This window comes from Saccharomycodes ludwigii, chromosome I (genome assembly GCF_020623625.1).
Source record: "Saccharomycodes ludwigii strain NBRC 1722 chromosome I, whole genome shotgun sequence".
Lineage (NCBI taxonomy): Eukaryota > Fungi > Ascomycota > Saccharomycetes > Saccharomycodales > Saccharomycodaceae > Saccharomycodes > Saccharomycodes ludwigii.
This window is the reverse complement of record NC_060200.1, coordinates 1,418,055-1,436,485: the sequence shown is the minus strand read 5'-3', so window position 1 is coordinate 1,436,485 and position 18,431 is coordinate 1,418,055. Positions and strand designations below refer to the sequence as shown.

The 18,431-nt window shown below is 30.2% G+C and overlaps 8 protein-coding genes across 8 annotated transcripts; 4 read left to right on the top strand and 4 right to left on the bottom strand.

Moving 5' to 3' along the window:
• Positions 1 to 43: 43 nt before the first annotated feature.
• SHM2 (glycine hydroxymethyltransferase SHM2) lies at positions 44 to 1,456 on the bottom strand (the record flags this gene model as incomplete). Its single annotated transcript, XM_046078384.1, has 1 exon — positions 44 to 1,456. One exon carries the CDS (start codon positions 1,454 to 1,456, stop codon positions 44 to 46), a length of 1,413 nt encoding a protein of 470 aa, XP_045936938.1.
• Positions 1,457 to 2,510: 1,054 nt separating this feature from the next.
• AGX1 (alanine--glyoxylate transaminase) lies at positions 2,511 to 3,680 on the bottom strand (the record flags this gene model as incomplete). Its single annotated transcript, XM_046078385.1, has 1 exon — positions 2,511 to 3,680. The coding sequence occupies one exon, from the start codon at positions 3,678 to 3,680 to the stop codon at positions 2,511 to 2,513; it is 1,170 nt and encodes a 389-aa protein (XP_045936937.1).
• A 1,901-nt stretch (positions 3,681 to 5,581) lies between these two features.
• On the bottom strand, positions 5,582 to 6,352 carry HAC1 (transcription factor HAC1; the record flags this gene model as incomplete). Its single annotated transcript, XM_046078386.1, has 1 exon — positions 5,582 to 6,352. One exon carries the CDS (start codon positions 6,350 to 6,352, stop codon positions 5,582 to 5,584), a length of 771 nt encoding a protein of 256 aa, XP_045936936.1.
• A 1,574-nt stretch (positions 6,353 to 7,926) lies between these two features.
• Positions 7,927 to 8,613, top strand: ORM2 (sphingolipid homeostasis protein ORM2; the record flags this gene model as incomplete). The annotated part of the gene is made up of 1 exon (XM_046078387.1): positions 7,927 to 8,613. One exon carries the CDS (start codon positions 7,927 to 7,929, stop codon positions 8,611 to 8,613), a length of 687 nt encoding a protein of 228 aa, XP_045936935.1.
• A 307-nt stretch (positions 8,614 to 8,920) lies between these two features.
• NIT3 (putative hydrolase) lies at positions 8,921 to 9,826 on the bottom strand (the record flags this gene model as incomplete). The annotated part of the gene is made up of 1 exon (XM_046078388.1): positions 8,921 to 9,826. The coding sequence occupies one exon, from the start codon at positions 9,824 to 9,826 to the stop codon at positions 8,921 to 8,923; it is 906 nt and encodes a 301-aa protein (XP_045936934.1).
• A 667-nt stretch (positions 9,827 to 10,493) lies between these two features.
• KSS1 (mitogen-activated serine/threonine-protein kinase KSS1) lies at positions 10,494 to 11,651 on the top strand (the record flags this gene model as incomplete). The annotated part of the gene is made up of 1 exon (XM_046078389.1): positions 10,494 to 11,651. The coding sequence occupies one exon, from the start codon at positions 10,494 to 10,496 to the stop codon at positions 11,649 to 11,651; it is 1,158 nt and encodes a 385-aa protein (XP_045936933.1).
• Positions 11,652 to 12,151: 500 nt separating this feature from the next.
• Positions 12,152 to 13,798, top strand: LUG1 (Lug1p; the record flags this gene model as incomplete). The annotated part of the gene is made up of 1 exon (XM_046078390.1): positions 12,152 to 13,798. The coding sequence occupies one exon, from the start codon at positions 12,152 to 12,154 to the stop codon at positions 13,796 to 13,798; it is 1,647 nt and encodes a 548-aa protein (XP_045936932.1).
• A 1,153-nt stretch (positions 13,799 to 14,951) lies between these two features.
• Positions 14,952 to 17,906, top strand: SCDLUD_000607 (uncharacterized protein; the record flags this gene model as incomplete). The annotated part of the gene is made up of 1 exon (XM_046078391.1): positions 14,952 to 17,906. One exon carries the CDS (start codon positions 14,952 to 14,954, stop codon positions 17,904 to 17,906), a length of 2,955 nt encoding a protein of 984 aa, XP_045936931.1.
• Positions 17,907 to 18,431: the final 525 nt, after the last annotated feature.

The following is an 18,431-nucleotide window of genomic DNA, read 5'->3' as shown; positions in this document are numbered from 1 at the left end:
CCACATATTTGCTACATACCTACTATGATATAAACCATGGAATTTACACAGGTAATGGGAACTCACCAGACCAGGCACTGATTTCCTTTTTCAAAGAGTCCAAAAGTTCAGAACCTTCATCAACTTTACTCTTAAAATCCTTTAATCTGTTTTGGCCCTTTGGCAAACTCTTTTGAGTTTCAACGGCAAATAAAACAACTTTGTCAATGTAATCAACAATCTTGGCAAAATCTTCTTCACCCATACCTCTGGTAGTCATGGCTGGTGCACCAATACGAACACCACCTGGAACCAACGCACTTTTATCACCTGGAATAGAATTCTTATTTAAAGCAATGTTAATCTTTTCACAGACATATTCAACCCTAGCACCATCAACACTTTTTTCTCTTAATGAAACCAAGACCATATGAGAATCAGTACCATTAGAAACCAATCTATAATCTCTCTTTTTAAATTCTTCCTCCAAAATTTTGGCGTTCTTGATCACTTGTAATTGATATTCCTTAAATTCAGGAGTGGCAGCTTGCTTCAATGCAGTACATAAAGCACTAATGGTATGATTGTGTGGACCACCTTGATGACCTGGGAAAACAGAAAAGTTAATTGGATTTTCCAAATCGTATAAAATTTCTTGGCCAGTCTTGGCATTGACGCTTCTAACACCTCTTCTAAAGAAAATCATAGCACCTCTTGGACCTCTTAGAGACTTGTGAGTAGTGGTAGTAACAATATCAGCATATTCAAATGGACTTGGAATAACACCAGCGGCAACCAAACCAGAAATGTGTGCCATATCAACCATTAAGTAAGCACCAGCTTTAACAGCAATTTCTTTCATTCTTTTATAATCAATCAAACGACAATAAGCAGAAGTACCAGCAACAATGATCTTTGGTCTGTAGGCAATGGCGTTTTTTTCTAAAGTGTCATAGTCAATAATGTCAGTTTTTGGATCCAATTTATATGGCAAAGAGGTAAAATAAGTAGCAGTGGCAGAAATAGCTCTTTTTTCAGTTTCAAACCCATGACTCAAATGACCACCACATTCCAAACTCAAACCCATTAAACGTTCATGTGGTTTCATCAAAGCTTGATAAACTTCCAAGTTAGCTGGAGAACCAGATAAAGCTTGAACATTAACCCCCCATTTATCTGGAGTAACACTAAAAGCAGCCAAAGCTCTTTCTTGACACAATGACTCCATTTTGTCAATCCATTCATTACCACCGTAATATCTAGCACCTGGGTAACCTTCAGAATATTTGTTACACATTGGAGTACCTAAAGCATCCAAAACTGAGGTGGAGGTGAAATTTTCAGAAGCAATTAAATTGACTGAGTGTTTTTGTCTTTCGATTTCACCCTTGATGATAGTTTCAACTTGAGGATCAGTTTCACTCAAGTGAGCTGTCATCATTTTCAAGTGTTTTTGAGATAAAGCGTAGTGGACCATGGTAATTTGATATTGTCTTTGACTTTTTTTTTTTTTTTTTTTTTTTTTTTTTACTATTTTGTTAAGATTTAAGAGTTGTACAAAAAGTAATAATATAAACGGAGCACAATATAAGAGGGAGAGAGGAAGAGGGAAAAAGAAAAGTGAAAAAGTTTTTTTTTTTAAAAGAAAAAAGTATTCTCGACCACGCTATGATTAAGATATAAATCCTTCTTATATAGTTCCCATCTTTTTCAAAAAATGAACAAACAGCGGACAAACAAATTATTATGATGAACTTTGGTGTAAAATAAAAAATAAAAAATAAAAAAAAAAATAGTAATTTAAATTAATTATTAAATTTAATCATTTTGGTTACTAAAAAATTAAAGGAAAAATGTTTTTCAAATTTTTTTCAACTTCTTTTCAACTTCTTTTCAACTTTTTTTAACTTTTTTTAACTTCTTTTTAACTTCTTTTATACATATATATATTTTTTTTTTCTTCTATTCTTTTCCTGTCCCATGCGCACGTGAAAAAGATACGGACCTTTTATTACTAACACTGTGAAAAAATTATTAATAATCCTCACCATACGAACTACAAGAAACTGGAAAATAACCTCTCCCCCCTTCTAACCCTCCGCGCGTCATTTCTATATTATCGTAACAAATGCTACACTTTTCTTTTAACCACGACAAAAAATGTCAATAAAGAAAAATAAAGCCCAATTTTATTTAGGTTTCTACATGTTCTCTTCGCCTTTTCTTACTAGAGTTATTGGCTAATAATATTACTGAACCACCCATGCATCAAAAATATCGAAAAAAAAATTAAAAGAAGTCAAATTGTAAAAGGACGGCAAGGGGTTTCTTTTTGATATATAATAAAAAAGAAAGAGAGAAAATGTCAAAGATGATTCATTAATAACATAATGCAACCGCATATTATAAATATGATTCTAAGGGAATATAATCCATTTATATACCAAGGCAGGAAAAGAAAAAAAAAAAAAAAAAAAAAAAAAAAGAAACTTTTAAAACACTTTTACTACTGCATACATTGCTTGCCTTGTTTACTGGATAACGTTTTTTTTTAAAGCTTCATAAACTTTTTCTAAATCACCATTTTCGATAGAAACACCCATATGACCCACTCTAATGTATTGGTCCTTAATATCTTTATGAATTCCACCAGCAAGAACAATTCCGTCGGCTCCGATTTTTTTTAAAAGTTCAGCTGGATTGTTAACATAGATTGCCGTTAAACCATGAGCACCATAACCAGGTTGACTAACTAATTTCAATTTCAAGTCATTGACGATTTTGTCCTTAAACCAGTCGGATTTTGATTTATGCTCTTCAACCCTTTTAGTAACACCTTGCTTTAAAATTCCACTTAATGAAACATTTAGAGCGTGAATTAACTGAACTGGTGGTGTGGCAAAATATTTTGCTTGATTCTTGATAAAGCTTTGCATAACTGGCAACCACTTGGTCAAATTAGTATAATAACCCCTAATATTATTCTTATTTTCATTCAATATGAAATCAACCACTCTAGGGGAAATAATACCTAAACATAAGCCTGGAGCAACACCAATAGCCTTTTGGGATGCGGTGAAAACAAAATCAATCCCCTTTAGTTTGCCTAAATCGAGTTCCTCGCAACCAACAGAACAAACACCATCGATTACGATGAAAGTCGATGGGCTTGTGTCTTTAATAACTTTAACAACTTTATTCAAATCAACTAATGTAGCAGTTGATGTATCAACATGGGTAATAGTAACCAATCTATATTTCTTGCTGCTTAATTTTGCAATTAATTCTGCTTCATCAAAATCAGAGGTGCCTAAGGGGGCAACTATTTTGTCTACAGTGCTTTTATTGCTGGCGTACGATTGTAAACAAAGGTAAAAAGATTCACTAAAGAAACCTGTAGACAAAACTAAAGCATTGTTGTTACAGTCGGTATCAGAACTAGATAGCAAATTATTGCCTACTAAATCCCAACCCATTGTACCAGAACTACTAATAACAAATGGTAAATATCCTTCCTTTTCCTCTACGTTAAATAATTTTTGCAATTTTAATAACGCCGATTGAAAGGTTTTGGTAAAATGCGTGCCAGTATGGGAAATAGATGGTGTTCCCAATGCATTTTGAACATCTGTTGATAATCTGATTGGACCTGGGATCATTAATGTGGACTGTAAGTCATCATTATCGGTTGCTACTGTCATTTTTGATAGTCTCGGTGTTATTGATGTTTTTTTTTTTTTTTTACGTGACAATACGTGAATTAGAGTATTAATTTTTTATCCTTAATCCTCAGTTTTGCAATCACTTCAAGAATGTGAAACTTGATATACAGCGTGTAAAAGCAAAGAGATTAAGGAAGGAATAAAAAGAAGAGGGGGAGGGGAGAACTACTTAAATAATTAAATAAATAAATCAAAAATTATTCAATATTTTACCTTCTTTCTCTTTATACAAGACATTTACTACTTATAATGTCACTTTTTTAAAAAAATTTGTATTCATTGCCGATATATACATATATAATATTAAAAACCAGAATTTTAAACAAAAACTACCCACAGACACGTCATGAAAAGAATTTTAACGTGGATTTTAAGATGATATTACAGTAGAGTTGAATTCACATAATAAACAGCTGTTATTAACATAGCACCTTATATAATATATACATGTATTTTTTTTTCATTTCGCTAAAAAGGAAGGTCAGGACAAAAGGAGGAACAGGACAAAAGGAAGATATGCAAGTGATTTGTCCCAGCCTCGGAATTGACCGAAAGTATATTAGTACACTATAAATTCCCTATTTTGAATTGCACTTGTCTGCAACAAATAGAAACAATTATTGTTTTTGTTTTTGTTCTTTCTATTTAATTAGCCTTTATGGAAGATAATTAACGATAAGCACATATTGGTAGTAGCATTCTTAAAAAGAACTTACCAATTGAAAAGTAAGAATCATATAAAATTCAAGATAGTTTACGAAATATTAATAACTTAAATGAATTAAAGGATATTACACAACCACATACTCGTCAAATTAAAAAAAAAAAAGAAAAAAAAAAAAAAAGAAAATCAGAAAATCAAAATTTTTTCCTGACTTATTATACTTCCTTCGCTCACAGGTTCCAACCGTCAAATGTAAAACGTAAAATAATATTATCACTATAGCTAAGTTTGATACTAGTGAAAATAACAGTGAAAAAAAATAACGATAAAAACCAGTCGCAGAAAAAATAGTGTGTCATCTTATTCAAACGCGCCACAATTGAATTTACTTTATTATTATTGTTGTTATTTTCATCAATATCAGACTTAATAGAAATAGTTTGGGTTGGAGGTGGGAATATAATTAATACAAAAATGAAATAACCCAGTCATTTATTTTGTACTTCATACTGCATTAAAAAAGAACTCTAGCTGCTCTTTTTTTCCGCTCTTTCTTTCTTTTTCTTTTTTTTCTTTTTTTTTGATTTCTTTTTTGAAAAAAAAATCATACTTTGTATACGTGTATAATTTCCAGAATTGAAAAAAAATCTAATACCAAATGAAACAGTAAAAAACTAATAATCGAAATGAAAAACAAAATAATCAAATAAATAAACAAACAGAAAACATAAAAATAAAGTATCCCTTCACAAAAAAAATCTTTCACAACCTTACAAAATCATCAAACACAAAGCCCGATGAGTCATCAGTCCTTTTGCTGAATAACTGGGATATCTCCTGTTCGGATTCGGGTAATAAAGAAGTATTAGAAGAGGAAGTAGCGGGGTCCAATAAATCAATGTCTGACATCTGCACTGCAGGCATATGTCACGGCATTGTAATGAAAATGAAGTAAAGCAAAATTTCTTTTTTCAAAAGAAAAAAAAAAAAAAAAGAAAAAACAATTAGAAAACGTTTAAAAAAAAAAGGATCAAACTCAACAAAGTAAGTTGGATAACCTTTTTCAATGTCCTAAAGATACCATACACGTTCAGGGAGGAAAAAAGTTGTCACACGTTAATAGAACATCTGGAGAAGAAGTTTTAAAAAAACTCAACTAAGAGCACCACCTCTCCACGTTTTCCTTTTATTTTCTTTTTTCTTTTAATTAAAATTTTCAATAATACAATATATAAGAAACACGCGCTATCAATTCTGCTGGATAGCGCTTATCTTCATTAACATTGTAATTATTATTACAAAACAAAATTTCGAGTTGTCTTCCCTCATCCATTTCCTCTTCTTTAATCCCTTCTTGTTTCTGCCCAGATTGTTTACTAATCAATGTCGCAAATTCGACAACATTAGGTTTAAATTCAATCCCGGAGACATCACCAATGCTGTCAACTGGCTGCAGTAATTCACTCTCTGGGGTAAGGTTGTATACATCTTCCTCATTCCCAATAATCGCTTCCTTCTGATTTTCACTTTTAACAGTGTTAGCATCATCAAACGACTCAGAGATATTACTAATAGGTGTACTAATGGTGCTATGTATTCCATAACCAGATGTGGTAGCTGTATAACAACCACCACCTAAAAATAAATCTTTTTCCTTGGGTAATAAATTTTCCATATAATTTTGGTATAAACCTAAAGCCTCATCATTTAATAAGGACAAATCAACAGTAGCTAAAATCTTTTCCAATATATTACACTTTTCACTTAAATAGGTTAGCTGTTGTCTCTTACGCTCTCTACTCTTATGAGCAGCCTTTCTATTTCTTAAGATTCTCTCAATACGTCTTTGCTCCTTTTCTTCTTTAGTTTTAGCCCTTTTCCTTGGTGGCAAAGTAGATTTAAAGTCGGCTGGGATTACAGCGGCAACATTAGTGTTGGGTGTAAAAGTTTTAGTGGTTGTATTTTCACTGGTGATAATAGTAGACATGTTTCCAAGACCTCTTAGATATATTTCTTCCTCCCGTGTGTGAACGTGTTACTGTGTGACTTTTTTTTTATATTTAAGAAAGTATGAATCTAATAAGGAAAAAAATGATAATCATATCAAAGAAGAACGAGTGGAAAAGAAAAGGGACAATAGAAAAAAAAAAAAGATAAAACCTTGTCAAAGAAGATCAGAAAAAGGCAAAAACAATCTGGAAGCGATAGGAAAATATATATTTTTTTTTTCCTTCTTTTTTATTTTCTTCTGATTCCTTCCTTTTATATAATACAATCTGTAAAAAATTAAAAAAAAAAAAAGTAGGAAAATTATTTTTAAAACTGTTTGAAATTGGCTAAAATTATGCCCACGCGTGATTCGTGTTATTATTGTTATTGTTCTTTTTGTACGAAGGCTTCTGTGGGACAAAAAAGCAATGAGCAACATTATCAAAAAAAGAAAAAATTGACTTGGGAGCTGGGAGGGGTCACCGTGAAATAAAATATTATTTGCGCCCCGGTTCAAAAAAAAAAAAAAAAGAAATAAAAGAAATGAAAACAACAAAAAACCTAGACCTTCTTTGTTATATGTTTATTTTTAGCAGTACACAATCAGTCGTAGAAGTTTTTCTTGGTGGCGAAAAAAAGAAAACTAACTTGAATAAAGGAATATCAAAGAAGTATTTTCTACATAACGATTACTAAGACATATAAACCTAGATCAAAACTTAACGGGGTATTAGTAAAAGTACTTATCTTTATTTCTTTTCTAATTAGTGATATTAACTGACATCCGGTTTATTTATTTATTTGTTTAATATTGATTGTAACATACCCGGATATAACACTTGGTAGTTTTTTAGGGAGTTGATTTCATTTTTTTTCTTTTTCATTCTTTTGTTTCCATTTTTGTTTTTTTTTTTTTTTTTTTTTTTTTGATTGCACTTAATTGCTAATAATATAATAACCAGTTCTTAATTGTATTTGCTTTTTTTTTTTTTTTTTTTTTTTTCTTTAGCTCCTCTTTTAAAATGCTTATATAAATCATAATATCTTTTTCTTCTCTTCTTTTTTTCTTTTTTTTTTTCCAAATTTTTTCCAGTTTTTTAATGTTTGATATGATTTAACTTGAATCAATTTAATTTGGTTTGATCTGCTTTAGTAAAAAATTTATCTAGTGCCTGGGATAAATTAAATATTAGCGTTGCTGTTATTAAACGAGATAATAAAATAAACAAAAATATACACATTTACTTTTTAAAAAAAAAAAGAAAAAGAAAAAGAAAAAGAAAAAGAAAAAGAAAAAGAAAAAGAAAAAGAAGAAACGAAGCCTTTTACCTTTTTTGAGTATACTATATTACAAATTACTTTTTATTAATAATACTAATAATAATAATAATAAAAAAAGAGAGAAAAAAAAAATTTTTTTTTTTTATTCAACCAATTAACCCATATATCAACAAGTAAAGGTTATTACTATCTAGTGCAGATAAAATAAAAAGCTGTATAAACCATTTCACATTTTATAGAAAATAAAAAGAGAAAAAAAAACCTATTATTATCAACAAACCTCAGGAAAAAATGTCGACAAACACAATACACAATAATAATGCTAATGCTAATGCTAATGCCAATGCTAATGCTAATACCAATGCTACTACTAATACTAATACAAATTTAAGACCGTTTCCCTCACATACAAGCGATTGTTCGTCAATGGAACCTGTTAAAGATCATAGAAGAAGAAGATCCAGCAGTATAATATCACATGTAGAACAAGAAACATTTGAGGATGAAAATGATCAACATAGTTCACTAAATATGAATGTAATGTGGGTTGATCAAAGGGGTGCTTGGATGGTACATTTTTTCATTCTATTTTTTTTAAAAGTGTTCTACAATTTGATGCCTGGTATTACAAACGAATGGTCTTGGACGTTGACTAATATTACTTATTGTGTTGGTTCATATATTATGTTTCATCTAATCAAAGGTACTCCATTTGATTTTAACGGTGGCTGCTTTGACAATTTAACTATGTGGGAACAAATAAATGATGGTGTTCAATATACGCCTTCCAGAAAATTTTTAATATTTGTTCCTATTGCCTTATTTTTAATTAGTACACATTACTCTCACTATGATTTACATTTATTTTTATTAAATTTATTTATTACAACTTTTGTTGCTGTTGTACCCAAATTACCATGGACTCATAGATTAAGAATTTTTATTCCATTTATTACATCTCCAGCACAAATAAGTTAATTTTTAGATTTCCTTTTTATGCCTTTTTTTATGCCTTTTTTTTTTCAACTAAAAAAAGAAAAGGACAAAGAGAGAAGGATATTAATGCTATAACTATATATACTACAATCATTTGAATATTGAATTATATTTAATATTTTCTATTTTAAATTACTATTGAATAAAAAAAAATAAAAAAAAAAAAAAATTTGTTACCGCATTATAATAATTACACATATATTGCTAAAATAATGTTAACAATGTTTATATGATAATAATATTTTTATACTTTATTTTATTTTATTTTATGTAATATATCCATATATACTTACTTATTAGTAGAAACGTCTGGATACATATCAAATCTTCTTTGAAAATTAATAGGAATGCTCACTCTAGCCTTATTAATAGCTTCAGGATCCAATTCACAATTTAAGATTTCTTCACCTTCTTTAGCTTCACATAATATTTCACCCATAGGAGAGCATACCAAAGAATGACCATACGCTTGATAAACAGACTTGTCACTACTTCTTGCTGGTGAACATAAAATAGTATAAATTTCATTATCAATGCTTCTACTACGTGCCAACAAGTGCCAATGTAAGGGACCAGTAACTGTATTAAAAGCAGATGGATAAATCATACAACTGCAACCTTTTCTACTGCTAATCATAGCTAATTCTGGGAATCTCATATCATAACAAATACCAACACCAAATTTAAACTCTTTTTGACCAACAGTACTATCACGCTTTGGTAGTTCGGTATCTACAATTGTAATTTGAGTACCTCCAGATAGAGTGGCGCTTTCTTGAAAAGTGATACCATTTGGAATATCAATATCAAACAAATGTGCTTTCCTATGCTTATTCAAAATTTTGCCATTGGCATCAAAGACAATACATGTATTGTAAACTTTGTTACTTTTTGGGTCAAGTTCTGGAATGGAGCCACCAACCAAGACAATTTTGAAATATTTGGCCCAATTTGACATTTGGTAAACACTTGGTGAACTTTCCTTGATTTCAACAACTTCGCTATATTCTCTAAACTTATCTACAGCATATGGTGAATTATAACATTCTGGAAGAACAATAACCTGAGTCTTTGGATACTTCTCCATACATTTGGCAATCAAATCATGGGCATGTTTTAGATTATGTAATTTATCTGGTGTAGAACCTGCTAATTGAATTAAACTGACGCTTACTTTATTTTTTAAAACATTCATTTTGATTTTTGTCAGGTGGACGTATTGGTTATTACGGTTACTATTTTCAATATTATACTATTAGACTTGTAGATCTAGGTATTTTTGTTGATTATGATTTTTAGTCAAACTGTTAGTCAATCAGTTTTTTTTTTTTTTTTTTTTTATTTTTTCTTTAAAAAAAAATATTATATCCCCTTTCATTTAAAATAATTGATAAATAGGAAAATAAATAAATAAATATATAAGATTAAAAAAGGGAACAAAGTTTTGTTTCAAGATTGCTAGAACTGTTATTTTAAATCTTACATTTCATTCCAATTTTGCTTTCAGAAACGTGTGCAGAAAAATATTACCTTAAAAGCACGAAGGAGAAGGGGCACCACCCATAATATCATATTACTACCATGATTGAAAATGCTTAATTTAATTTACTTTTCTTTTTTACGTTTTTTTGTTTGTTTCATATTTTTTTTTAACTTTTTCTTTTTCTTTTTCTTTTTCTTTTTCTTTTCCTTTTCCTTTTCCCTTTCCTTTTTTTTTTTATAGATCAAATTTTAAATATATATAAGCATCCTTTTCAGTTTTCATCATTCTATCCTTCATAATAATTCCAAACTAGTCAATTCTTGATGTTTTCAAGTCTTTAAAAAGCCAGGAAGTAGAAGTAATAACAAATTATCCAGCAATGTCTAAGAATAAGAAAGTTAGAAAAATTACATTCAACATTCCACCATATTATGAATTACAAGAATTAATAGGCGAGGGTTCATATGGTCTAGTATGTTCAGCGATTCATAATTACACATCACCTAAAACAAACGAAACGATCAAAACAAAAGTGGCGATCAAAAAAATTTTACCATTGGGTAAACCGTTACTATTAACAAGAACGTTGAGAGAATTAAAATTATTAAAATTATTTAATGATCATGAAAACATAATAACAATTCTGGACATAGTTAAACCTAAGAACTATGAAAAATTTAACGAGGTATATTTAGTACAAGAACTAATGGAGACCGATCTATATAAAATCATGCACAGTTCACGTATAAATACTCAGTTAACTAATGACCACATGCAATATTTCACTTATCAAATCCTTCGAGCATTAAAGGCAATTCATAGTGCACAAGTTATTCATAGAGATCTAAAACCTTCAAATATTTTATTAAATTCAAATTGCGATTTGAAAATATGCGATTTTGGTCTAAGTCGGTGTTTGTTGTCCTCTACAAACACTAAAGAAAGTTTGGTAGGGTTTATGACAGAATATGTGGCAACTAGGTGGTATAGAGCCCCTGAAATTATGTTGTCCTTTCAAGAATATTCAACAGCAATGGACATGTGGTCGTGTGGCTGTATACTATCTGAGATGTTAAATGGTGGAAAACCCTTATTTCCAGGCAGAGATTACCACCATCAGTTGTGGTTGATCCTAGAAACTTTGGGTACGCCAACAGAGGATGATTTTGCCACGATTAAGTCGTCGAGAGCTAAAGAATATATAAAGAGTTTGCCAAAAATGCCTAAAAAACCTTGGAGTGAATTATTGCCTAACCATGACCCGATGGCTTTAGATTTATTAGATAAACTATTAACTTTCAATCCGTTTAAAAGGATCTCTGCGGAGCAAGCTTTGGAGCATCCTTATTTATCGTTGTATCATGATCCAAACGATGAACCTGGTTATCCTCCGATAAATGTGACTGATGATGAGTTCTGGAAGATGGATAGTGATATAAACTTTTCCAGCTGGAGTGCTGAGACTGAACAGAATGAAGAGTTATTAGAATTATTGAAGAAACTGTTGTATAATGAAGTGGTTAAGCCGTTATATTGAAATATAGTAGGCCCTATATTTTTTTTTCCCTTTTTCTTTTTCTTTTTCTTTTTCTTTTTCTTTTTTTTTTATGAAGTGTACTTTTGTACCGTGTATGGTTCATCTAAATTTTGTAACGTAGGATCATACCTCTTAGTATGCTCAAGCATAATGTAAAATTGACTTGCAAACCTGAAAAATAAAAGAGGAAAGGTGATATTTTTATTCCGGGTATATATACATATAATGGAGCGGACTGTTTAAACAATTCATATCGGGTGTACGGGTGTAATTTATTTTTTTATTGTAGATGATAATAAGCGGCAAAATTTATCAACCCTTTTTTTTTTTTTTTTTTTTTTTTTTTTTTTTTACTCCCCCTCCACATTATTTATAACCACTGAATCATATTAATAGTAGCATGAAGCTTATAAAATTATTTACAATAATCAATTATTATTTAAATTCGAAACCCAAGAAAAAGGAGATAAGAGAAAAGAAAAATAAAATAGGTAACATACATGACAACAACATCCACCTTCCCTATTGAAATCTGGTACAAAATCTTAAATATTCAATATGAAGAATTAATGTCTAATGACCAACCACCGAGCCCAGAGAAATTTGATTCCAATTTAGAAATCTTTTTGAAAAGCAATCTTTTAGTAAATAAATATTTTTATCAAGCATGTTTAAGATTATCCAGCAGATATTGTAATTTTGCTACAGCTAAAAGATTTAACAATTTCTTACAAAAAATAATAAAATTGAAATCAGAAGACTCATTAGCAAACAGTGGCAACATTACCAAAATTATGTACTCCGATATGATTGAAATTGTGGATTTCTCTGAGTTAACTAGCATAGGCTTGGGTAGATCACAGTACATGAATAAAGAAATTAAAAACTTGACTAGTAAAACCTTATGGAAATTTTTGGAGAATTGTCCTAACATCAAGGGGTTTTTAGCTAATGAGCACATTCAAATGGATTTGGATCATAAAATAATCTCTTATTTACTCAATAAAATGGAGGCACTGGATTTTTGTGGATGTACAGGTGATACATTTAGTGATAACTTTGTTAAAAGTGTTCAACACAGTGGGATTGATGGAAATTATTCAAAGCTAACTAAGCTCGGATTAAATAATTGTACTGATTTGCCCAAAAAAGATATATACCAAGTTTTACTAAAATCTATGAAAGGTTTACGGAAATTGGATTTATCAAGAACTTGCATTGACGATCGGATTTTAAAAATATTCCCTATCATGCATAATCTAACTCATTTTTCCATTGGTATGTGTTCTAATTTGACCCCATATGGCATTCTAGATTTCATAACTTATCATCCTACTATGACGGCTTCAAAGTTTGGAAACAATATTGATAATAAACTCCAATGGTTGAATCTACAAGTTGGTAATCAATACTCTACATGGACCTCTATTCATGTAACCATATTATTAAAAAAACTAATAATTAACGGACACAATAAAACTTTAAAATATTTAAATCTAAATGGATTACCAGTAACAGAAAAACATTTGAACATTTTATCTGAAAATTTTCCCAATTTAGTTAGTTTACATATAAGTGATTGTGAAGCGCCCACCTCTTTATTACGAGAGTTTATATCAAAAATGAAATATTTAAAGTTTATTAACTTGAATAATAGCAAGTTCATTAAAGAATGGTATTTTTTCACTAATGCTAAATACGAGCTACTAAACTGTAGTGAAAGTCTAGTGAGTATTGAATTATCATTTAAAACATGGTCTAAACTACAATCATTCAGCGATAATCACTCCATAATGGTACCACACACTAATGGTGACACTAGTAATATGATTCAATGGACATGTTATTTGGATTCTTCATTTGGAAGAAGGTTTTGGATATATAGAGTGGATGACTTTTTTAATAGAAATGATTTGGATACAGCAGGTAGGTTTGATACCTATGACTTGCATGGCAATAAAAACATAGAAATAACTAGACAACCGGATTTTCTAAAATTTGCACAATACAAAGTAGTTATTGGAACATCAATAATAAAGCATCCAACCAGTAGTAGCCGCATCGATGACTATGGCATGTACGATGAAAATTATGTTTTTGATTGGGTGGAAAGAGGTATGTACAGATATTATAGCTTAAGACTATGAATTTTTTTTTTTTTTTTTTTTTATTTTTTTTTTTCTTTCCTTCCAATGTTTAGTCACGTGCTATTATTATTTTGGGACAAAAATATTGTTGCTTTTTCTAGTATCGTGTAAATATTTTGAAAAAGGCTGGGTTTAAAATTAAATAATAAATACAGTTTTTTTCTTTTTTTTTTTTGGTTAATGTTTTATATGCACTTTAAAGTTTAAAAGTCTCAAAGTCCAGCAATTTTTTCAATATTTGAAAAAGAAGAAGTCATTTGTTTATATATCCTAACAATATTTTCAAATTGTTAACCTCCTAGAATCTAACTTTTAAAAATGAATTATAACTAATCACGTTTACGATGAATGAATTTTTTTTTTTTTTTTTTGTTTTTTGTTTTTTGTTTTTTGTTATAAAATATGACTATTTACGACTTTGATATAAAAAAAAAAAAAAAAATAAAAGTGTATAACAATAGTAATAATGCTGAGTATTTTATTTTTTAATTATTTTCCAGATTAGGAAATGTAAATACTGTCTTTTTTTTTTTTTTTTTTTTTTTTTTTAAAGCTGTGATTATAATTTAAAATGAATGTGATCTAATAAAAGAAAAATGGGAAATTTTTAAATCGAGATTTTTTTAAAGAGAAAAAAAAAAAAAAGTAAACACGCGTACCGTATCTTTTTTTTTTTAACTAAACATTGCAAGGTATATAATATAGAAATTCCCTAAATATTACTGTTATTATTATATTTTTAAGCTTGATTGAGAAACACTTGTGAAATAAATATTTTGGCTTGTTTGTCTCAATGATACTTTAGTACAATCTTTATCACTATTCAATTAGTCAAACAAATACCTTTTTTTTTTTTTATTTGAGTTGAATTCTAAATTTGAATAGAAACTTACTAATTTGTCAGAGAAAAGGAGGAATAGCAGGGGAAATAAAAAATAATAATTTCTAGAGTCCGGCTAATCACATCTACTATACCTTTTCCTATTTCATTCGTTTATCATAATTCCAAGCCACACATTTAATTACTCTTTTCACTTTTTACTTTTTCTCTTTTTCTATTATTATTATTATTATCATTATCACCATTATTATTATTTCAGTTAATTATTTAAATATATTCATCACTTTGCCCAATTGAGGCTGTCTAAGAAGTATGAGCCAACGATCACGGGAAGAAGAACCACAAAAAACCACTGGTTACCGACATATGAATGATTCTATCACAAAAAGTAGTCATTACAATAATATAAGTAACAACACCAACATTAGCAATACCACTTCTAATTATACCGATTCAAAAGACTCTGATGTTTCTACATTTCATGGTGCTAGTCCTACTTTTCAACGAAGGTCGTATTTCCAAGAAACATCTAATAATAATAGACATAGCATAATATCGCGGAGCAGTGGTCATAGCAATAATAACCAATTACAAGTTAACATAAATGAATCTTTATTGTTAAGAAATATATCGGAAACTTCCTCTGAGTTCTTATTTTCGAGTTATTATAGTGAAACCACTAACAATGGCAATAGTAATGGTAATAATGGAAATAACGGCAGTAGTAGTGGGAATAACAACAGTAGTGATGATGAATTCGCGAAGCAATCAATAACAACACACAATAGCAGAGAAAATAATAAAATAAGGTCACAACGGCTATTTGTTGCTAACAACTCTGGGACTAGCAGTAGTGATGGTAGTACTGGTGGTGTCGAACTTCATGACTTTAGATCTGTTTCCACAAAACGTTCTATACCACAAGTTAATAGTACTATGCTACAACAAAAGCAACAAAATTCTCATTACCTTGCGCCAAGACTGAGCTGGTCGGGTATGCTTTCTAGTAACAGTGAAGCAGATAGCACAAAAACTGTTTCTACAACTGCCTTATTTGGTGATAGTAAAGATTCTAAAGATAGTAACAATGAAAAAGATCACAAAGTTAATTTTATTTTTGATGACTCTAATAGAAAACACAAACCACCCAGCAACAATAATAGGAATCCTGAGGGCAGTTTCCAGCATAAAACCAAAAATAGTGTTTCCACTTATACTAGCAATAATGGTACTACTAGTGAATCAGAAAGATACGCTACACCTCTTAATGAGTTCCAACGGCCTATAAGGACGTCTGACACTTTAATACCTGATAGAATTAATTCTACGGCTTTTACCGTTGAACAAGCCAACTTTTTGAATGAAAAAATTAATAGCATGGAAAATGAACAAAAACTATTATGTTATAACAGGAACAATATTAATGATGATATACTGGAGGAGGATTTTGCCAACACAAATAGTGCTACTAATACTACTACTGGGATGGCCTTGGAGGATAATCACAGGACAATCGGTGAAAATACTTCTTATTTATACGCTGACACATACATCACAAACGCGAATTTATTGGAAGCTCCATCAATTAAAAGACAACAAGATATACAAGAACAGGGATCAGATATTAACACAACTACCAACAAAGCCTCTACTAATATTTTGCCTAAGATGGCCAATGCAGTTAGGCTGACTAAAATTGAGGCTAATTCCGCAAAAGTTTCCAAAGAATTCATATCTTCCCCCCAATCCAAAAACAACATTGACTTACATAGGCTCTCCCCTCTTGTTAATGTACAAGATATACATGACGTAAACTTACATGACATTATATCTACAACAAATTCTTCTAAAAATAGTCATTTTAGTGATAAAAGTTCCGAGACTCTAAAAAAAGTGCAAGTGTTGGAAAAAACAAGAAAGTCGAATCCGGCGGCCTCTCGTTCATTAATATCAAATTATTTAATACATGGTGTATCTAGCCATAACAACACTGTTAATTATGGTAAAAATAGCAAACACAATACTCTACGGGACAACAAAATTATCCCCCCACTTTTTGTTACTCCACAGTCACCTTCTACACAAAGACTCTATTTCCATCAAGAACCTAAAAGTCCTAGCATTCCAGTCTTAAGAAAATTTGATCTAAAAAAGCCAGAAATTCATGATATTGAAAACACTTCAAAAAAAAGTTACTTTGGGCCAATTAAAACATTACATGAGGATAAAGTTTCTGAAAATATTAATGATAATAACAATTTTGATTGTGGTTCACACAATAAAAATTTGTCCATTGCACAAAAAGATGCTTTTAGAAGCGAGAAAACACATTATACTAACGAACCATTACCAGAAAATAATGTAGCAGAAAACTGTAGTAAAAATAAATACTCTCTTAATGGTTCTACCAACGAATCACTTCTGGACCTGTTACAAAACGACGACATTGACCACTTCAACAAAATTAGCGAAAAAAGATTCAGTACAAGTACTCATTTATCCAAAAGACACAATGCGTCACAACAAGAGGCAACATCGTCAAGCTATATGACTGCTAATGAGAATTACAACATTTATGATAACAGCAATACTCAATTAGATTTGAACAGGAGCGAAACCTTTAATCAATATTATTTCCTACAACAACGGCAACAATTGGAAAATAATAACGAAGCAATTGGAGATAATCAAACTATTCTTTCCACAGACGACGAGGATGACGAAGTTTTAAATATACTGGCAAGTTATAGATATCGAACAATAACCCCAGAGAATAAGGGAATTTTACAACAACAAGGAAACTTTTCGGACAACAACGATAACCATACAAATGATAACAATAATTATTTCCGTACTAGTACACCGGATCATTTTAACAACGAGGACGGCATCTTTGATCATGGATTCGTGAATCATGAACAACATATAGACTCCAACTCTATTCACTCGTTAACGGCAGCAAGTTCTTATTCAAAGTCACCGTTTTTTTACACATTTAGTATCCGAAGAATTTTAACCATTCTATTTATATCCTTTTGGATCCCACCTTTTTTTTTTATGATTGCGTTTTTATTAAGTGATCAAAGAGTTATGCAGATGATTATGACTGATAACTTTAGAAAGGGTGTTTTGAAGGGATATATCTGGGATATTGATATTAAATGGTTTAGAACTACTTGTTTGTGCATAGGATCGGTGGAGGTCTTAGGAATCTTGGCCTCAATAGGTGGTGGCATTGGCGTTGGTATTCACAATGCATTACATTAGGTTATTTAAAAGCTTAGGAGATATTTACGAAACATTTTTTTTTTTAATTAAAGCAACTATTCGATGATAGATTTATTTTTTATTTTTTTTTTTTTAATTGTTTCCTGACATAATTAACAAATTGTTAATATAATATTCAAACTTCATTACCTTCCTTCCGCCGCTGTCACCACTGTCTCCGCTGTCTCCGCCGCCTCCGCCTATCAATTTTTCTAGGCATTAAAGGCTTGAGGGTGCGTACCAAATTTCATTAATATGGTAAAAAAACACGCGCCTCCATCTTTTATTTTTTTTTCTCACTCGTTAAAGGAAAGAAAAAGGAAAAAAAAAAAAAAAAACACCCTTGTTGAGAAATTGTAATACAGTTTGCTTTGACTAGTAGAAACCATAGCTTATTAATCAGCCTGTTTCCTTCCAAACTGACTAATAAGAAAGGGACAATAAAATATCTACCAAAGTATTTTAATAATAAGAAAAAAAAAAAAAAAGAAAAAAATTCGCTTTAAATTTTTCATAGGTGAAATA